Source organism: Chenopodium album, chromosome 1 (assembly GCF_948465745.1).
Source record: "Chenopodium album chromosome 1, dcCheAlbu1.1, whole genome shotgun sequence".
NCBI lineage: Eukaryota > Viridiplantae > Streptophyta > Magnoliopsida > Caryophyllales > Amaranthaceae > Chenopodium > Chenopodium album.
The window spans coordinates 87148125-87166900 of NC_137834.1; the positions used below are offsets into that span (position 1 = coordinate 87148125).

The 18776-nt window shown below is 35.0% G+C and overlaps 1 protein-coding gene across 2 annotated transcripts; it reads left to right on the top strand.

The window, feature by feature from the left end:
• The first annotated feature begins 558 nt into the window (after positions 1-558).
• Positions 559-11829, top strand: LOC145624914 (actin-related protein 2-like). Of its 2 annotated transcripts, none has more exons than XM_081678006.1 (15): positions 559-854; positions 1497-1607; positions 1793-1927; positions 2030-2101; positions 2245-2323; positions 2459-2508; positions 3203-3306; positions 3421-3484; positions 3561-3629; positions 3707-3775; positions 4125-4208; positions 5297-5355; positions 6243-6309; positions 8139-8222; positions 11405-11829. In XM_081678006.1, exons 1-15 carry the CDS (start codon positions 813-815, stop codon positions 11483-11485), a joined length of 1170 nt encoding a protein of 389 aa, XP_081534132.1. In that variant the 5' UTR covers positions 559-812; the 3' UTR covers positions 11486-11829. The 2 variants fall into 2 exon arrangements, with proteins under 2 accessions (XP_081534132.1, XP_081534127.1); XM_081678001.1 differs by having other exon boundaries at positions 561-854; positions 3421-3489; positions 3566-3629.
• The last annotated feature ends 6947 nt before the right edge of the window (positions 11830-18776 follow it).

Below are 18776 nucleotides of genomic sequence, written 5' to 3' on the forward strand. Positions count from 1 at the left end.
TCCTCCACCCCTAGCGAGACTTGAACTCAACACCAACAAATGTTAATATACAAATCTTACTACCTTAGCTATTTATTTTTTGTGTGAATTCACCCGACCAAATTATAGTTAACTAGGATAAGATGATTACTCTTTAATTGTACTATTTGTTACATATCATAGGATAATTTAACAACTTTAATTTTAAAGTTTGAAAAATTGTATTATTTTTCAATTTTGATGAAAAATACTACCTCTCCTTCATATTATTACAATGATTTGACGTAAAGTAGAGGAGAAAAATGACGCAAAAATATAAACCGGAAGTAGTAAGACTTTTTTTGTTAAATAGTCAATAGTTGAATATGTTTGAATCATGTAGAGTAACATACAAAATATTGAATATGATTCTCCTAAAACAAATCTTTTTCAAACTATAAAATTTTCAAGATGATTATCAATACATAATAAAAAACAATCAAACGTTGCTATCAAATTAAATCGATACTCTACAAGGTAATAACTCGGAACATTGCTTAAGCCATACGCTAGTTTACTAATCCGTAAAACAAAGCGAAAATACTTCATACAATACACAATACGAGTACATTTTTGTCTCTCTCCTCAGTCCTCACCCACCTCCATTCCAAATTTCCAATTGTAGTAGCTCCTCCATCAAACACACCATCAATTCAAATTCAATTTGATGGTGTAACTTTCACTCCAAGATTTTAATCAATCATTTCTGCATTTTCAATATCTTCTCTTTAATTCATCTTCTCTTTATATTCTTGATCATCTAAAAAAACCTAAATTTCCAGAAAATCATACTAATGGACAATAAAAACGTCGTCGTCTGCGATAATGGCACCGGGGTAACTTCCTTTAATCTTCAATTTCTTATTCTCTTTTATTATTGCTATAAGAATTTTAAAGATGATCAATCTCGTTATTATTCATTGTCAAACCATGAATTTTTTTATGGAGATATGATAATTTTTCCCCAATTGTTGTGTAAACCCTTGATTGTTTAATTTGTTTGATGATTAATTTAGGGTTTAGAGTTGCCAATGTCTGTCTTAATTTTTAGCTACATTGAGTTTTAATATGTTAGGAGTTGTCCAATTTTGCATTTTCAATTATTATGGTGAAAAAAGTTTAACTTTTAATAATGTGATCATTAATGGTACAATTCAGCTTCAGCCATGGAATGTGCATACTAGTAAAACATTGTATTTATGAGAATTGTTGCTAGATAATGTTCCGTGGGATGAGTGATGGAAAAAGTATTATCGAAACGAGGCAAATGGGGATAGCTAGGAAGTATTATTGAAACAATCCCTAAAACTTAATAGCAATATATATGTTATTTGTTGAAGGAAAATACTTTATCTTGATTGTTGGGATTCGTATTTTCTATTTGTTAGGAGGTGACCTTGTTCGAGTTATATATATATTTTTTTAATACCAGAAGAATTGAAGTGTTGACAAGTATCCCTTTTATCCTTTTCTTGTAGTATGTTAAGTGTGGATTTGCTGGAGAGAATTTTCCGACTTCGGTTTTCCCTTGTGTGGTGGGAAAGCCTATGCTACGGTATGACGAATCATTGATGGAACAAGAATTGAAGGTGGGAATTTTTAAACTTAGGCAAGTGAATTCTTCTTTCTTTACTTGTGAAGGAGGCTGTTTCTGTTGGTTCCTCATCTTAGGAGCCTTATGCAGAACATCTGTTTCATTATGTCTTGTAGTTAGCTTGTAGGTCGTTTGCTACTTATGAGGATTTCTGAGAAGGTTCATGGGTTCATTATGCAGGACATTGTTGTTGGAGAGGCTTGTGCAGACTTGCGAAACCAATTAGATATTACTTATCCTGTCAACAATGGTATTATTCAGAACTGGGATGACATGTGTCATGTATGGGATTATGCATTTTTCAATGAATTAAAGGTAGAATACTAGAATCTGTTGCTCTCTTTTAAAAATGCTTGTAAAACTAATTCAACTCTAATTTTATATGCTTTCTCTCTGTTCTGTTGCAATCTTTGGCAGGTAGATCCTACAGAATGTAAAATTTTGTTGACAGATCCACCACTGAATCCATCAAAAAACCGTGAGCAAATGGTACTTTGTATTTTGTTTTTCCTGTTCCGGTCGACATTTCTTAGGAAATTTGTATAATTAAACCTGCATTCTTATTTGTTCATCACACTTGCAGAATTTTTAATTGTTATATAAGGATGATTGATGATTTGATCATAATGTAGGTTGAGACAATGTTTGAGAGATACAATTTCTCTGGTGTCTTTATCCAAATCCAAGCTGTCCTAACCCTTTATGCTCAAGGTGCTGTAAGACTGTAGTTCATTTTTTAACTGCAAAATGCTGCATAATACCTTTAAAGCATCAGTACTCCTGTCAAACAATGTAATCATATATTCATATGTACTTGCTTATGGTATCAGCCCTTAAATTTTGCAGGCTTGCTCACAGGGCTAGTTATTGATTCTGGGGATGGTGTCACTCATGTGGTAAATTCTGAAAACATAGAATTTTTCTTTTGCTTATCGAGTGTGGTCATTTGCTTTGGTCTTCCTCCCCCATTTGGTGAATAGAAAGTTGAAAAGGAAGTAAATTTTGTCTTTGTGGATTGCATAAACTTCTATTGCAGTTATTTCTGAATTAGGTCTTGCATATAATTCTAAGCATATTATTCCAATCTTTCATTGCAGCACATTCAGTGCTTTGTATGCATTTTGCATGATGTCTCTATTGCCAATGCATAACTTTGGCAATTATTATTATTATTTTTTTAATTATCTATAAGTAAAAATCATATGCTGAGATGATACCAACAGAATCCCACTTGGCATGTTTTTCTTTATGTGTATAAGTTACCAAAGATGGTCAAAGGTGGTTATATGATTAATGTCAAAAGTAAACTATTTATAATGAAGAATTTTTAAAAGTCGAAGGAACAAAAACTTGCGGTTTCTCATCTTTAAACCCTTTTTGCTCCATGTCATCACAGATCACCTATTTTAGGTTAATTAAACGCGTGCTCGCTATCTATTACTTGTTGCATGTATCTATTATCCTATTCTGAAACAAGATGTGATTGAAGCTAGTATATTGTTGTTTAAAAAAGAACTTAAAGTGCAACACAGGATGTTGTTCCCATGTGGATCAATAGTAATTAAAGGTCCACATGAACTTCTTTTCCAGGTTCCTGTTGTTGATGGTTACTCGTTCCCACATTTGACAAAGCGAATGAATGTGGCAGGGAGGCACATAACATCTTACCTTGTGGATTTGCTCACACGAAGAGGGTGAGAATCAGTTCAATTAGCTATAATATGGTACTATCAATGCTGGTTTCTCTCTTAAGCTTGTTGGGGGAATTGTTTATCAGTTTGGTTGACTCTTGATTCTTTTTTCTGAAGGTATGCCATGAACAAGGCAGCTGATTTTGAAACTGTCAGACAAATCAAAGAAAAGCTTTGCTATGTAAGGTCAGGATACATATGTTAGAAGAAACTTCCTGTATGTATTTCTATCTCCATCTATGACTAGTTTTCTGTAGTGCAGTTATGATTACAAACGAGAGTATCAGTTGGGACTTGAGACCACCATTCTAATGAAGAAGTACACAGTAAGTCGATGTGTTTAATAGCTTTCCACACACACTTGTGCAAAATTTTAAGTACTGATAAGGGTTTCTTCTCCCAGCTGCCAGATGGAAGGGTTATAAAAGTGGGCACAGAGCGTTTTCAGGCTCCTGAAGCACTTTTCACTCCAGTAAGCAGAGCTCAGCTTACATTTGTAATATGTACTTGTACTAAATTTCTATTTTTTCCAAAATGAATGATGGTAAATAATCCACTTTAATTAAGGGCACCTTGCTGTGAACCACTATTTTTGCTACCTTTGTTCTTTTCTCTAAGATCTGAAACTTATATTATGCGAAGTGTTTTCTGAATGATTAATTGTTGTTACTGGTATAAGCTGGTAACCAAATATGTTGTAGAACTTATAGTCTAAAGGCACTAATGTTACGGAAGATCATTATTGAAAGCCAAAGTGAAAGACGTAAAGTATCGTTTTTCATGCATTATTGCTCAATTATACTACATTTTACTTGCCACAGGAACTTATAGATGTTGAAGGTGATGGATTGGCTGATATGGTATTCCGCTGTATCCAGGAGATGGATATTGATAATCGCATGATGGTAAACTCTTTGATAATTGTTGAATGTTATTTACAATTGGTTGCTCTAGCCTCTAGCTACGTCATCTCTTATTATGCTCCCTTAACTATTCTTATTACATATTATCAGCCACTTCAATATTCCAATGCAAAATTGCTTTTCTCTTTATAATGCCAAAAATTATCAGCAATGTTGGGACTCTAGTGCAATGATTAACAAGTCCTTAATTTGTAACCCTAAGGAAATGTTAGCGTATCTGTAAAGGTTGTATATCTGAGTGCAGCAAAGATGTGAAATTGAAATGGATGTTTGGGAACACTATAATGTAGATAATCGTAGGGAAGTTGTAGTTGCAAATATTGAGGATATGATAAGGGAGAATTACTTTTGTTGCTAGGAAGGTTGGGATAAAAAATATTTCTAAAGAAGTCAAAGATGATTATAGTGGGAGTAAAGAGTGACTTGTAGGAAGGGGGTTTGGTGGAACATGTAGCACTAGAAAGAAGCAAATGGAGGAAAAAGAAGTTTGTGGATGACCAAGAGAGATAAATTTTTGGTTCACGCAACCAACCAATTTGGGGATAAGGCTTTGGTTTTGCTTGTTTGTTTAGTTGTGCAAGTCAACTTTTTGTGTTGTAATCTCCAAGAAATATCCCATGGTTTTTATTTGATTGTAAATCCTGGTATTCAACTGTGATATTTTTAGAAAAGCACATCTAGTGTATGAATATTGCCAAAGGAAAAAAAAAAAAAATGGACAGAAGAGTTGAAGATGATATGTGCCAAAAAATAAAAATAAATAAATTCCTGACGGACGGAAGGGCCACTGAATCCAAAACCAGAATTGCTTATGTAGTTATCTGTTCTTTTTTTCACATATGCAACTCTGTTGTTATTGAGAATAAAACCTATAGCTTGTAGAATGGATGTTGATTTTGAGTTTCAAACTGAAAGTAGTAGATACAAGCACGAGAATGCATATTTTTGACAGATCAGGATCTCATTTGTGACAGTAGATAAATCATAGCATTTTCTTCAAACATTATATGCATGTTTTGGGTTAAATTAATTTCGGTCAACCACTGATAGATATGCAATCTTCTTTGCAGCTTTATCAACATATTGTTCTCAGTGGGGGGAGCACCATGTATCCTGGACTACCAAGTCGGTAATGTTTGGAAGCCTTTGTCTCATGTCCAAAAAAATTTAATAGCTGAACTCTTATTTTTGAGACGCTTGCCTTATTTTATTATTTATACCCTAGTTTGAATTCAAGACCTGTACAACTATAAAATTTTTGGCAGGCCTTTTTTTCAGCATGCTCCTTTTTCTCTTGGGAATGTTCCCTCTGTATTGGAACGACTTATACAGTGATACATGCATACTCAAAAGAGATATTACTTATTTAAACGGGATGGAAATTTAACAAATTTTTATGGTAACATTTAAAATGAGATCCCTATTTCTAGAATAGCACAGCAGGGCGAACATATAAAAAAGATAGTAAAGGCTATACAATTCTCATTAAAATTCACCCTATGTTATTCTGAAAGGTATGCTACAGCATAAAGCTTACTAATAAAAATCACTTCATATCCCGTATAAAATCACTACCATCATTGCCCATGTTTTTTCAGAAGTATGAAATACAATAAAAGAATGGGCCTTAACTTGATCGGGTAATATGGATTTTTTAACCAAAAAAGGCTGTAAAATTGGATTACGAAAGTAGATAGGTGGACATTATGTATGTGAATTGTGATGGAGTTCTATTTATGGAAGATCAGTGATGAATGCCTTTTGAATTCTAATCTGTCATAATAGTCATCATATAACTGTTATCATTCTATAATCTGAAACTTGTCAAGACATATGCCTTATTTTCATGCCTTGCTCCCTAGCTCTCTGTTGCCTCTATGTGCTTCATGCCTTTTAAAACATTATTACCTTTTACGTATTTTCTTTGAAATGCTGGATGGGACTTTTTTTCTTGGGTCTTTATCCCTTCTTTTTCTAAATGGATTGAAATTGATGTGTGTTGTGAATGAATTACAGGCTGGAGAGGGAAATTTTGGACCGATACCTCGATGTTGTTCTTAAAGGAAACAGAGATGGGTTGAAGGTAAGCTTTGAGATACTATTGACTGCATGGCTAAATATCATTACTTAGTGGCTCATTCAAAAAAATCTGTTTGAAAATCATACATGTCGTTGCCTTGCTGTGGAAGCTTCAAATAGACTTCATCCATAGTTAACTTTATTATGGTTTCCTAAGAGCTTTCATAATTTTATTTTTGATCTTTATCATCAAGTAACCTAAGGATAAGCAATCTTTGTCAAATACATAATTAAAGCTGGGCATAGGCTGCGCCATGTAGGCCCACGTGCATTATGCTCAAGCAGGTTATGTCTAGAATGGTCTAAGATAAAATCGTGACATGCTAGGCTCATGTCGATCATTCAAATAATGGAATCCTTGCACGGCTTGACCTATGTATCTTGTAGTATTCTAGCGCGCCGTGACCTGCTAGCAGGCCTGGTAGTAATACTATACTTTTGGTAAATTGGTAAAAAAAACATTTCAATATGTAGGTCGGGTCGTCGTACTCATGCTAAGCCCATGCCAAAATTTGAAAATGATGTCCATGCACGACCCATGGCCCACTGGCATGCCATTGTAACATTTCAGGCTTGTAGAAGGCTCGTGCAAGGTCAGGCCACTTTCATGCCGTGCTTGATTGGCCCTCATGCTGAGCTCTATACATAATGTCAGAGATTAATAATTTGGCGATCTATAACACACTGGTTTGGTTACTGGCTTACTGCTTATCCAACTATATACATGCCAATTAGCTCTTCATTGCTCTGTGAGCTATTACTTTGGACTGTGAAACGTAACACTTGACAATTGTGTATTAAACAGTTTAGACCTGGCTAGTGAACTCGAATGTCATCTGCTTTATCGGACATGATAATTTTTGTAGTTATGTGTAGTTGACAAAATTGAGGTGATGAAAGGTTAGAGGCAGGTGTGTCAGGAAAAAAAAAAAGAGGTCAGGGGTAGGTACTGTGGGTGGAAAGAAGACTCTAATCAATTTTTAGTGAATTTAATAATGTTGGTTCTTGTTAGATGATTTAGGGGCTAGAGGAACCAAACTTCATGTAAAAAAATTGTGCCAAGAACTTTGGCTACAAAACTGTTTTCTATTGTCAGAAAATGTTAGTACTCCCTAGAATGTAATGCAACTAGTCATGCTCTTGTGATTGTAATGCTCACATCCATGAGAAATACTTGCAAGTTGTAAAACTGAGGCCTAATTTTGTAGCTACTAATTTTCTCAAAAAAACCATGTATCTGTGGAAGTGGCAGAATGCTGTGTTTTCCACTATCATGAGGAGTGAGAATTGGAGCGGTTGTTCTATGTTAGAAGTGCAACTTCCATTGTTGAATCCTGCAATAGAACTAAAATAACTCATATTTTCTTTAAATTTGATGATTCCGTTGACCTCAATATTCTGACCTGATTTAAGCATTCATAAACTAGATATTGGAGTTTAGGTTTTGGAAAGAAGCAAAATTTTCAGGTATGCTTTGATGAAGATTCTGTAGATAGTTTGGTCGGAGAGGAATGCCTGCATCTTTTAACAAGTGTTGATGGTGTATATTCCCTTTTGGAAGGGTGGTAAATTTGTGGCAATTTGTTCTTGTGCTTTGGTAAATTCTGTATTTTTATATTGTTTTTAGACTAGTCATGGGCTTTTCAGTATGAATCTATTCGTGTTCTTTAAACATTGTTTTGGCTGTTTAGGTATCTCTGTTTAGTGTTTTGGCTTGAAGTGCTTGCTCCTGGACTCCTATCTGCTTCTACCTGGGGCTTCCCATGGTATAAACTATGAATATGATTCTACATTAATGAGTCTTTTATACATCTTGTTTATTTCAATCTGTAGAAGCTGAGATTAAGGATAGAAGACCCACCAAGAAGAAAGCATATGGTGTACCTTGGAGGTGCAGTTCTCGCTGGAATAATGAAGGTACCTCTTCCTTGCTCTGTTTTTCCTTCATTGTTGTGCCTTACTTTGTTATTCTTATGACCAACAAAAAATTCAAAAGACGTGCTCCACATTGCAACTCCAACAATGTGTAAACTGCTGTACAGTACTAGTCACCTTTCTTAAAATACGTCCAGGTTGCTAAATTAGCAAGAATAAACAAAAGGTTCATAATATGGAATTCATTTACATGAGGTGTTAACTCTTATGGCTTTAATTAGTAATTAGTAACTTCTAATGCAGCCGATTGGACTGTAAAATCTTGGGCAAAATTTTCAGTTGTGCACTAACAAAATAGGGCAAGCTACTCTTCAAATGTCATAGCTTCTAATTACTTATAATGTAAGAAACTCCAAAGGTCTTCTTCTTTCAGCAGGTGCTTAGGGCAATGATTCCTTACCAATGCACCCTTCCCCGTACACTTCCAAGTTGAAACCAAGTCAACATTGATTAATGTTGAACACATATACAAACACAACAGTGAAATAATATACTACTAATAGAATAATGCAGAGTAGTATAAATTCTAAATCAACATCATAATGGAATACCAACGAAGATGGACTCTATAGACCTTCATAGGGCCCCGAGATGCCATGTTGGTTATATAAATAACCATCTCTTGCGGCATATCACTACCTACCAATGCAACATAATTTCGAAATATCCACATAGATGAACCAAACTCATTCTTAGGACTTTATAAACCTATTGGTAGCCTTAATATGGGTTCCAAACCAACTTATAGGACTCCAATGGACCCCCCTACACCTTCACTTCAATTTTGGATTTTTTTTTTTTCCAAAATTGGCCTGATAGTGTGAGTTATAGCCTTCATTTTTGGATAATTTCCGACATTTTTGGACCTAGAAATGAAACAGGTTAGGGTGCTTCCCATGGGCCCCAAGAAATATCAGGGAGTCTATTTGGGTGTTTGGAACCATCCAATTTGCGTTTAAATTGCTTAAATATTCATCTACAACCTTTGCCTACCTTCATTAACTCAAGGCCGCTACAAACTTTTTATGATTGACTAGTGGTCATATATGGTTCAAACCAATATTATACGACCTCGAGATGCATCCCTCACAATCTCGAGATGCATCCCTCACAATCTCGAGATTGTTTGACACCAAGTTCCGAAACCTCCAAAATTGGTCTGATTTTGTGTATCAGCCTTTACTTGTCTGATCTGAACCCGGAAAGAAAAGTGTTTGGGGTTTTTTCCATGAACCCAAGGACACCTCCCGAGGCCATTTCAGTGGGTGAAAGCATCCACTTTGCCTTAAAACCTTTAATTTATCCATTTTCATACATGTCTCCCTCAATTAATTCAAGGCCACCACGAGCCTTTATATAACTGACTAGTTGTGTTTAATTAGATATGTGGACTTTATTTCGTGAAATTATGGAGGTTGTGGATATATACTTTTCCATCTTGGGATAAAAAGGCTTTCGTTCCATTATATATACATATGGGACACCATCATACATTCATACCAGTGAAATCTAAAAAAGGATACAAGAGTGAAATTGTTACGTGGTCAAGATTTTGAATTGGTACTACTATTTTGTTCGCGAGGAATTAAATCCTTTATGGTCACTTAGGCGAAAATTTGGGTATTAGTGGTTTTATGCAAAGGGCTGTTTAAGTCCAGAGCATTCATGGGAGAAGTCAGGTTCTCTACTCAAGTACTCAGTTTTCACTTAGACAATCCTTTTCTTCCATGAGTGTTTAGATCTTTTATTCTTCTCAAGGTTAAAACTAATTCTGTGCATTACATGTTTCTTTTGCTGATCAATTTGATTTTTTTTTTTTTTCCGAAAGAATAAATTTGATTTATGTTCTTATTAAAAATGATTGAACTAGGGACTTGGTCAATCTTTTTTAACTGACAAATCATGATTTCACATTTTCACTTACTCGGAAGATTCAATTTGTACAGAGAAAGACTTAGCATCACAATAGTGAATCTTATGGGTTTGGAAATTTGAAAGTTTAAGTGTTATGGTTGATTGGTTGTAAATTAGTTGGATGATGAGTGATCTCAGAATAACTGGGCAAAAAAAACATGAAATTTGTGTGTCAACAATTGATTATATGAACCTGTTTGGTCGTTGTATACAACACCTACACACAAAGCTGATCATGTGATGTTGAAAAAAAGCCTGTAATTTGACATTTATTTGAAGCTTTTCTTCTATATGGTGGGTGGATAAGATTAATTAACATAGTATAGAAAACCGAAAAAAAGGGTAAAAATGAATGAGGTTTTAGTAATTTTTTAACAAGTTTTTTGCCGAATTAGCAAGTGTGAATGTGAGACGACTTCTCTTAATTTGGGTTGGGTACAAGGTATTTTGTTGTCAGGCAAGGTTGAGTTGGTGATATTTTAGAGGGTTAAACAAATACGAAGTACTATTTATTGTTCTACAAACTGTAAACAATACAAAATTTGTGTTTCTCCTAGATATTTTTCCTTTGTTTGATGCCTGTATCAGTACCGGACTCATCTGCCTTCCATTGGGGTGATGATTATATATTCATATGTGCTTTATTTAGAAATTTAGATTGAGTGAAATGTAGGATTGGATGAGGATTTGAGTACAGTCCTCGTTGGCATTGCCAAGAAATAATGAGGAATTTTAACACAAGGGCCCCTCACAGAATTATTTCTGGTATGGCTACTTAATTTCTGAAATTGGTATTTATGGTGATGATAGTACATCTGGGGCTTGCTGCTCTAGATTCATTTCTCGGAGATTGCATTGACCCATCGGGTACTATACAATCTATAATCATATGAAATACTAGGAGTTTAACTAGTACTCTGTAGTTTTAATTGTTGATCTGGACTCTACTAGTTCTATCAATGTCTATATCATATTATCATGTGGGTAGATTAAGATATTTCCTCGTTTCTTTTTACTTCTTCCGGAATTTTCGTCAACCCTGTAAGGTAATGAAGTGATGATTATAATCATAAAATGCCTAGATGATTTAAATGGAGTATTGCGATAGCTAGGTTGTTTAGTAAGAGAGGACATGTTGAGGTCAAATGTTGTGGTATGAATTTACTCCGTTTTTACTAAATAGTATCATCCAATAAGAGATGTGATCTTGTGTTCTGTGGTACATATGAAAATAGTCTCAATTTTTGCAGGATGCACCAGAGTTTTGGATCAGTAGGCAAGATTATCTGGAGGAAGGAGTTGGCTGTCTGAGCAAGTGTGGCCAAGCATAATTGATCTGTTCGCTTCTTCAACTCGAGCAAATAGCAGGTTTTCCACCTCTGTTTACTTCCTCGACTTGAACAGAAACGGGTTCAGCTAATCAAGTGGAACGGGAAAGGTTGTGTTACAGACTATACATTAGTGATGAAACATTCAATTATAACATTTTTTTGGAAAATTATTGTTGTAGTTTCTATTTTTGCCTTGTAACAAAAGACACTACTATATGGTGTGGGAGGTATGGGGTTTTCAGTGACCATGCTCAATAGTGACTAAACAGTTCTTTTTGTAATAACTCAAGCAAGTGGAGAACTTTTGTATTGACTTGTATAACAATTTCTACGATTGTACACGATTGGCTTCATTCTTCCTACCTGATTATACATTTATACTTTCCTAGACCAGAGGTTTATTATCCTATACGACATTATCCTATAACAAACCTCTTTTACAACAAACCTCAAACAAAAAATTAAATAACTTATTCATATGGGACCTAGCATCACAAAAAAAATGAAGAATAGAAAAAGAGTGTTCGGTTTCTTTTTACTTAGCAACATTTAAACTTTTACAATATTCACATACTTTACTTTGACGGTCTTTTATGATTTATAGTTATGGATATACTTCGTACATAATTGTATGAGATGTATCTAGATTCATCTTGCATTATGCTTGCATAAAATAAAATTTTAATATTTTTTTTCTTATTGGTATTAAAGAAATTTGTAATTGAAATAATATATTGTCAAGTATATATTTTCCATAAATGGATACTATAACAACAAAATTTCTTTTCTTTTCCTTTTTACTTGTTAATTCTTTTTCTCTCTCCTCATCATGCAACTTTATTTTTTCACTCTAAGTTGGCAAACTACACTTTTTCCAACAATAATGGACTTTTACAAATACAACCATTGTATGTTGTCCCTACATACATCACCACTAGAAATTTAATACATCAACAAAAAATAGGAGAAAAGTAGGAGTCAAATATAAATTGAATTTAATGGAATTTGTGCCTACTATTTTAGCCAATAGAAACATGACAAATTAGAGTTGTATGTAGGGACTACATACAACAATTGTATGTATAGCATTGCCCTTGACAACATTCTCCCTTTTTCCTACTAAAAGATATAATTTTGACAATTTCATACCTGTCTTCATTTTCCATTAGGTGATTAGTTTTAAAAAAAAAAAAAAAAAAAAAAATCATAGGTTCAAATCTTGTCCTTATTATCGAAATCTTTCATTAAGGTTCGATTCATCACATTATTTGTTAGTTTCGTTTCTAAATCAGATTTAGTTTATTAATTGTGCATATTTAAAGTAGTCCTTCCCATAGGCGTGCCTAAAGCCCTAAAGTATTCGTTTTTAATGGAATTTTTCTTGTAGTTATGGTAACGCCATACAAAAGGCTGGAAATCTAATTGTTTTAAATGATGAAATGAGCAAAAGGAGGCAACTTCATAGCCGATCCTCCTTATCACCTAAATTAGACTACATAGGAGAAAAAGAATACTTAAACAGAAAATGGGTGGAAAAAAAATAATGGTTCTTACCAGGCACGCAGGCGCAAAGCCAGGAAATAAAATTTAGGGGGCCAAGACTTAGGGTCTGTTCTCATTAACTGAACTCAGCTAACTGAACTGAACTGAACTGAACTGAGCTGAACTGAACTGAATTGAACTGAACTGAACTGAGCTGAACTGAACTGAATTTCAACGTAAGAGAACAGACCCTTATACTACATATTAAGTAAAATAGTAATGTATAATTGCATATATTGCTTTTCTTATTGTAATTTTTTTTTAATGTAGTGGTATTAATTAAATTTGACTAGTCCTCAATATATTAACGGTAATTTTTACTAGTTAATAAAAAAAAATTGTAACTACGTAAGCTATGCAATTTAGGCAATTAAAATTATAGGGAAAATTATAAAAGTAAGATTGAAATAAAAAACAATAGGCAAAACTATAAAAAAAATGCAAAAATGGGTTAAAAAAAAAAAAGGGGGCAATTGAGGTCTATAAGATTTAAACCTAGGTCTAGTGTTGGTAAGTATTTATAGGGGTATAACCAGTTGAGCTAATAACTTAACATCACTATAACTAGAGCCGTCAAAAGTTGACCCGACCGAAATACCGACTCAAATCCGATTATTAACCGACCCATCTGAACCCGAAAAAATGGTTACCCTGACCCGACCTGAAACGAACCTTAGACCCGAGTATGTGAGACCTGAACCCGAACATGAAATGACTTGGAGATGACCCGACCTGAATGTAACTCGTAAATTATTAACCTGAACCGAACCCGACTTGAATTGAAATTGACCCAAACCCGTTTTAACCCGTCAAAATCCGAATTTAACCCGACTTGTTACTAACCTGACCTGGATTCACCCGACCCGTTCCTAACCCGACCCGAATTTAACCCAACCTTTTACAAACCCGACCTGAAATCAACCCGACTTGTTATTGACCTGACCCAAATTCAACCCGACTTGTTATTGACCCGACCCAAATTTTACCAGACCTATTACTAACCCGACCCAAAAATTCAACCCGATCTGTTACTAACCCGACTCAAAATCAACACGACTTGTTATTGACCCGACCTAAATTCAACCCAAATTGTTCCTGACTCGATTTCAAATCACCTAAAATGCAATTTAGACCACCTTATTATTGTTGATCAAAGCATTTTGTCTAGGGAGACCAAGTCGGTCTAGGCCAGCAAAAGAAAGGAATATCATCCTCAAATTTAATAGTAAAATATAGTATATATTTGTTGTATACTTGTATGGTCATAGGAGATAATTATTTTCCTAAATTATAGCCTATAGCTCCCTATTATATTGCCACATATATTATAGTCAAAGGAAATAATTAACTTGATAAAAATGATAATTATATATTTATAGTTAGTTGAACCCGAATATGACCTCACTTGGAAATGACCCGACCTGATTGTAACTTGCAAATTATTGACTTGAACATAAACTGACTTGAATCCGACAATGACCCGACTTGAAAATGATCCAACCTAATTGACTTGAACATAAACTGACTTGAACTGAACCCGACTTGAACCCGACAATGACCCGACCTGATTATAACCCGCAAATTATTAACTTGATCCGAACCCGACTCAAACCCGAGAATGACCCGACCTGATCATAACCCACAAACTATTGACTTGAATCGAACCCGAGATTTACCCTAACTCGTTTTAACCCGTGAGAAACCGAATTAAACCCCACCTATTGTTCACCCGACCCAATGTAACCCAACCTATAATTAACCGGACCCAAACCCGAAAAGAAGTATGACTCGACGTGACCCGACTAAAGCATGACCCAACCCAAACCCGACCCGCATAGGTTATGGAATTAATCCGAATGGACCCGACCCACTCTTACCGACCCAAACCTGACTCGTTTACCCGAATAGACAACTCTACCCGACACCTCCAAAATTTCTCAAAAAACGTGGATATAAGACTTCAATTTTGGAATTTTTTGACTTTTTTTTTCTCCCGGAAATAAAAATTGCCGAGATGTTTACCTTGGTCTCTAATACCCTCCGGGATTCCAATTGGGTTGGTGAAACCATCCAATTCGCCTTTAAACGGCCAATTTACCGGTTTACAACTTGTGCCTATTTCATTAACTCAAGTCTACCACAAACATTTATGACAAAATATAATGATCATATATGGTTCCAAACGGAATTATATGACCCCGAGATGTATCCCCTATAATCTAAAGGCTTTTCGACATCGGGCCCCAAAACCTCCAAAATTTCTCAAAATGTGTGGATATTAGCCTTCAATTTAGGAATTTTTTGACTTTTATTCGCCCGGAAATAAAAATTGTCGAAATGTTTACCATGGTCTTAATACCCTCCGGGTTTCCAATTGGGTGGGTCGAATCATCCAATTTGCCTTTAAACGACCAATTTAAAGATTTACAACTTGCACCGTATTCATTCACTCAAGCCTAACACGAATATTATGACAACATATAATGATCATTTATGGCTCCAAACGACATTATATGACACCGAGATGTATCTCTATAATCTTTTTTCTTTTCGACACCAGGACCCGAAACCTTCGAAACTCCTAAAAAACATGGATATTAGCCTTCAATTTTAGAATTTTTTGACTTTTTTTCACGCGAAAATAAAAAATGCCGAAATGTTTACCATAATCCCTAATAACCCCCGAGAGTTCAATTGGGTAGGTGGAACCATCCAATTTTCCTTTAAACGACTAATTTATCGGTTTACAACTTGCACCAATTTTATTAACTCAAGCCTACCACGAACATATACGACAACAAATAATGATCATATATGGTTCCAAACGACATTATATGACAACGAGATATATTTCCTAGAATTTCAAAATTTTTAGACACTGGGCCCCGAAGACTCCAAAATTTCTCAAAAAACGTGAATATTAGCCTTCAATTTTTGAATTTTTTGACTTTTTTTCGCTTGGAAATAAAAATTGCCAAAATATTTACCATGGTCCTAAATACCATCCGGAAGTCCAATTGGGTAGGTGGAACCAACCAACACTACTAGAAATAGGCTAAATTGCGACGGAATACTTACGACGGACATGTTTTTCCGTCGTTAAGGTGGATATTTTCGACGGAAAACATTTCGTCGCAATTTAGCGACGGAAAATTTCAATTACGAGGCATTTTCCCTCGTAAAATTTACGACGGAAATAAATTCCGTCGTAATTTAAAACTTCCGACGGAATATTCCGTCGTAAAGTGATTTGCGACGGAATATTCCGTCGTAAGTTTTAAATTACAACGGAATTTATTTCCGTCGTAATTTTCATTGTCATTTTTTGAAAATTAAAATTTCCTCTTTGACCTAAAAAAAAGGGGGAAAGAAACGCAGAGAGAGAAAGAGAAGCAGCGGGAGGAGAGAGAGAAAGAGAAGGAGAGAGAGAAGGAGAGAGAAGAATTCGCGGCGGCGCTTACCCTTTACGCCGGCGACGGCTGCAGTCGACCCACATCAGCCGCCGAGAACGAAAGAGAGAAAGAAGGGTGAAAGAAAGAGAGAGCAGAAAGAGAACGGGAAAGAGAAAGATAAGGAGGAAGGGAGAGCTGTCGAGGCAGAAACAACCGCCCCTGGTGGTTTCCGTCGAGCCTCCGCGTCTAGGTAAGTGTGTGCAATTGGTCACTTAATTTTTTTTTTTTGCCTTTAAACGGTCAATTTACCGATTTACAACCTTCATCGATTTCATTAATTCAAGCCTACCACGTACATTTATGACAATATATAATGATCATATATGGTTCCAAACGACATAATATGACTCCGAGATGTATCCCCTAAAATCTCAAGACTTTTCAACACCGGGCCCCGAAACTTCAAAAATTTGTTAAAAAACGTTAATATTAGCCTACAATTTTGGAATTTTTTGACTTTTATTCGCCCGGAAATAAAAATTGTCGAAATGTTTACCATGGTCCCTAATACCCTCCGGGAGTCTAATTGGGTGGGTGGAATCATCCCATTTGCCTTTAAACGACCAATTTAAAGGTTTACAACTTGCACCGATTTCATTCACTCAAGCCTACCACGAACATTTATGACAACATATAATGATCATTTATGGCTCCAAACGGCATTATATGACACCGAGATGTATCTCTAAAATCTTATTTCTTTTCGACACAGGGTCTCGAAACCTTCGAAATTTCTATAAAAACATGGATATTAGCCTTCAATTTTGGAATTTTTTTACTTTTATTCGCCCGTAAATAAAAAATGCCGAAATGTTTACCATGATCCCTAATAACCACCGAGAGTCCAATTGGGTGGGTGGAATCATCCAATTTTCCTTTAAACGACTAATTTACCGGTATACAACTTGTACCAATTTTATTAACTCAAGCCTACCACAAACATATACGACAACAAATAATGATCATATATGGGTCCAAACGACATTATATGACAACGAGATGTAATCCTTAGAATTTCAAGACTTTTAGACACTGGGCCCCGAACACTCCAAAATTTCTCAAAAAACGTGAATATTAGCCTTCAATTTTTGAATTTTTTGACTTTTTTTCGCCTGGAAATAAAAATTGCCAAAATATTTACCATGGTCCCAAATACCCTTCGGAAGTCCAATTGGGTTGGTGGAACCAACCAATTTGCCTTTAAACGGTCAATTTACCGATTTACAACCTACACCGATTTCATTTATTCAAGCCTACCACGTACATTTATGACAATATATAATGATCATATATGGTTCCAAACGACATTATATGACTCCAAGATATACCCCTAAAATTTCAAGACTTTTCAACACCGGGCCCCGAAACTTCAAAAAATAGTTAAAAAGCGTGGATATTAGCCTTCAATTTTGGAATTTTTTGACTTTTATTCGCCCGGAAATAAAAATTGTCGAAATGTTTACTGATGCGCGGGAAAATTAGGTCGTTGACTAGCTCCTCACGGCCAAACAAAATTTATTATAATCTAAAACTAACCCCTAAACAAGTCTAGTGGTAAGTTCGGAGTCGAACCACAAGGAACGGTAATGTTAAATTGTTCTCGATCTAATGCTTAAGCTACACCGAAGTCAGTTTATGGATAGTGGACACTACAAGTACACTAACACACATATAAAGAACAAATATTATAAAGTCTACTAGGGGTAAAGATCCACTTTGAACAATTAACAAGTTAATGAGAATCCATTTGAAAATCAATCATGCAAAGAAAGAATTAAAATGGGAATTAATTACACTCAAGAGCAATCTCTCAAATTCCTAGCCTAGATCCCTCATTGACTAGGTGCATAGAAGAAATTTACCCAATATGCAATCAAATATAACAATTCTAATTCACAATCCCTTGTTAAACTAGAACTAATATGCAATTAAGTTTGCTATCATGGGAGATCAACTCAATCTAAAACAAACAACATGCCATCATCAATTCAATCAATTTAATCACACAATTATCATCAAATTTATCTCAAATAACTCAATTAACCATTACAAAGCTTCACTCAACACCTAGTAGAAGGAAACCTACTCAAACATGATTAACAAAGCAATTAAAGAAAGCATAAAGAGAAAAGAGAGTAAGAATGCTCATTGATATAAGATGGAGATCTTCAAATCATCAAATTCCTCCTTTGATTATCCAAAATCCATGAAAACCATTGTGTTTCTCACTTTCTCTCTCTTAAATATGAGAGTTTCTCTCTCTAAAAACCTAAAACTAATCTGAAAACTACTGAAGA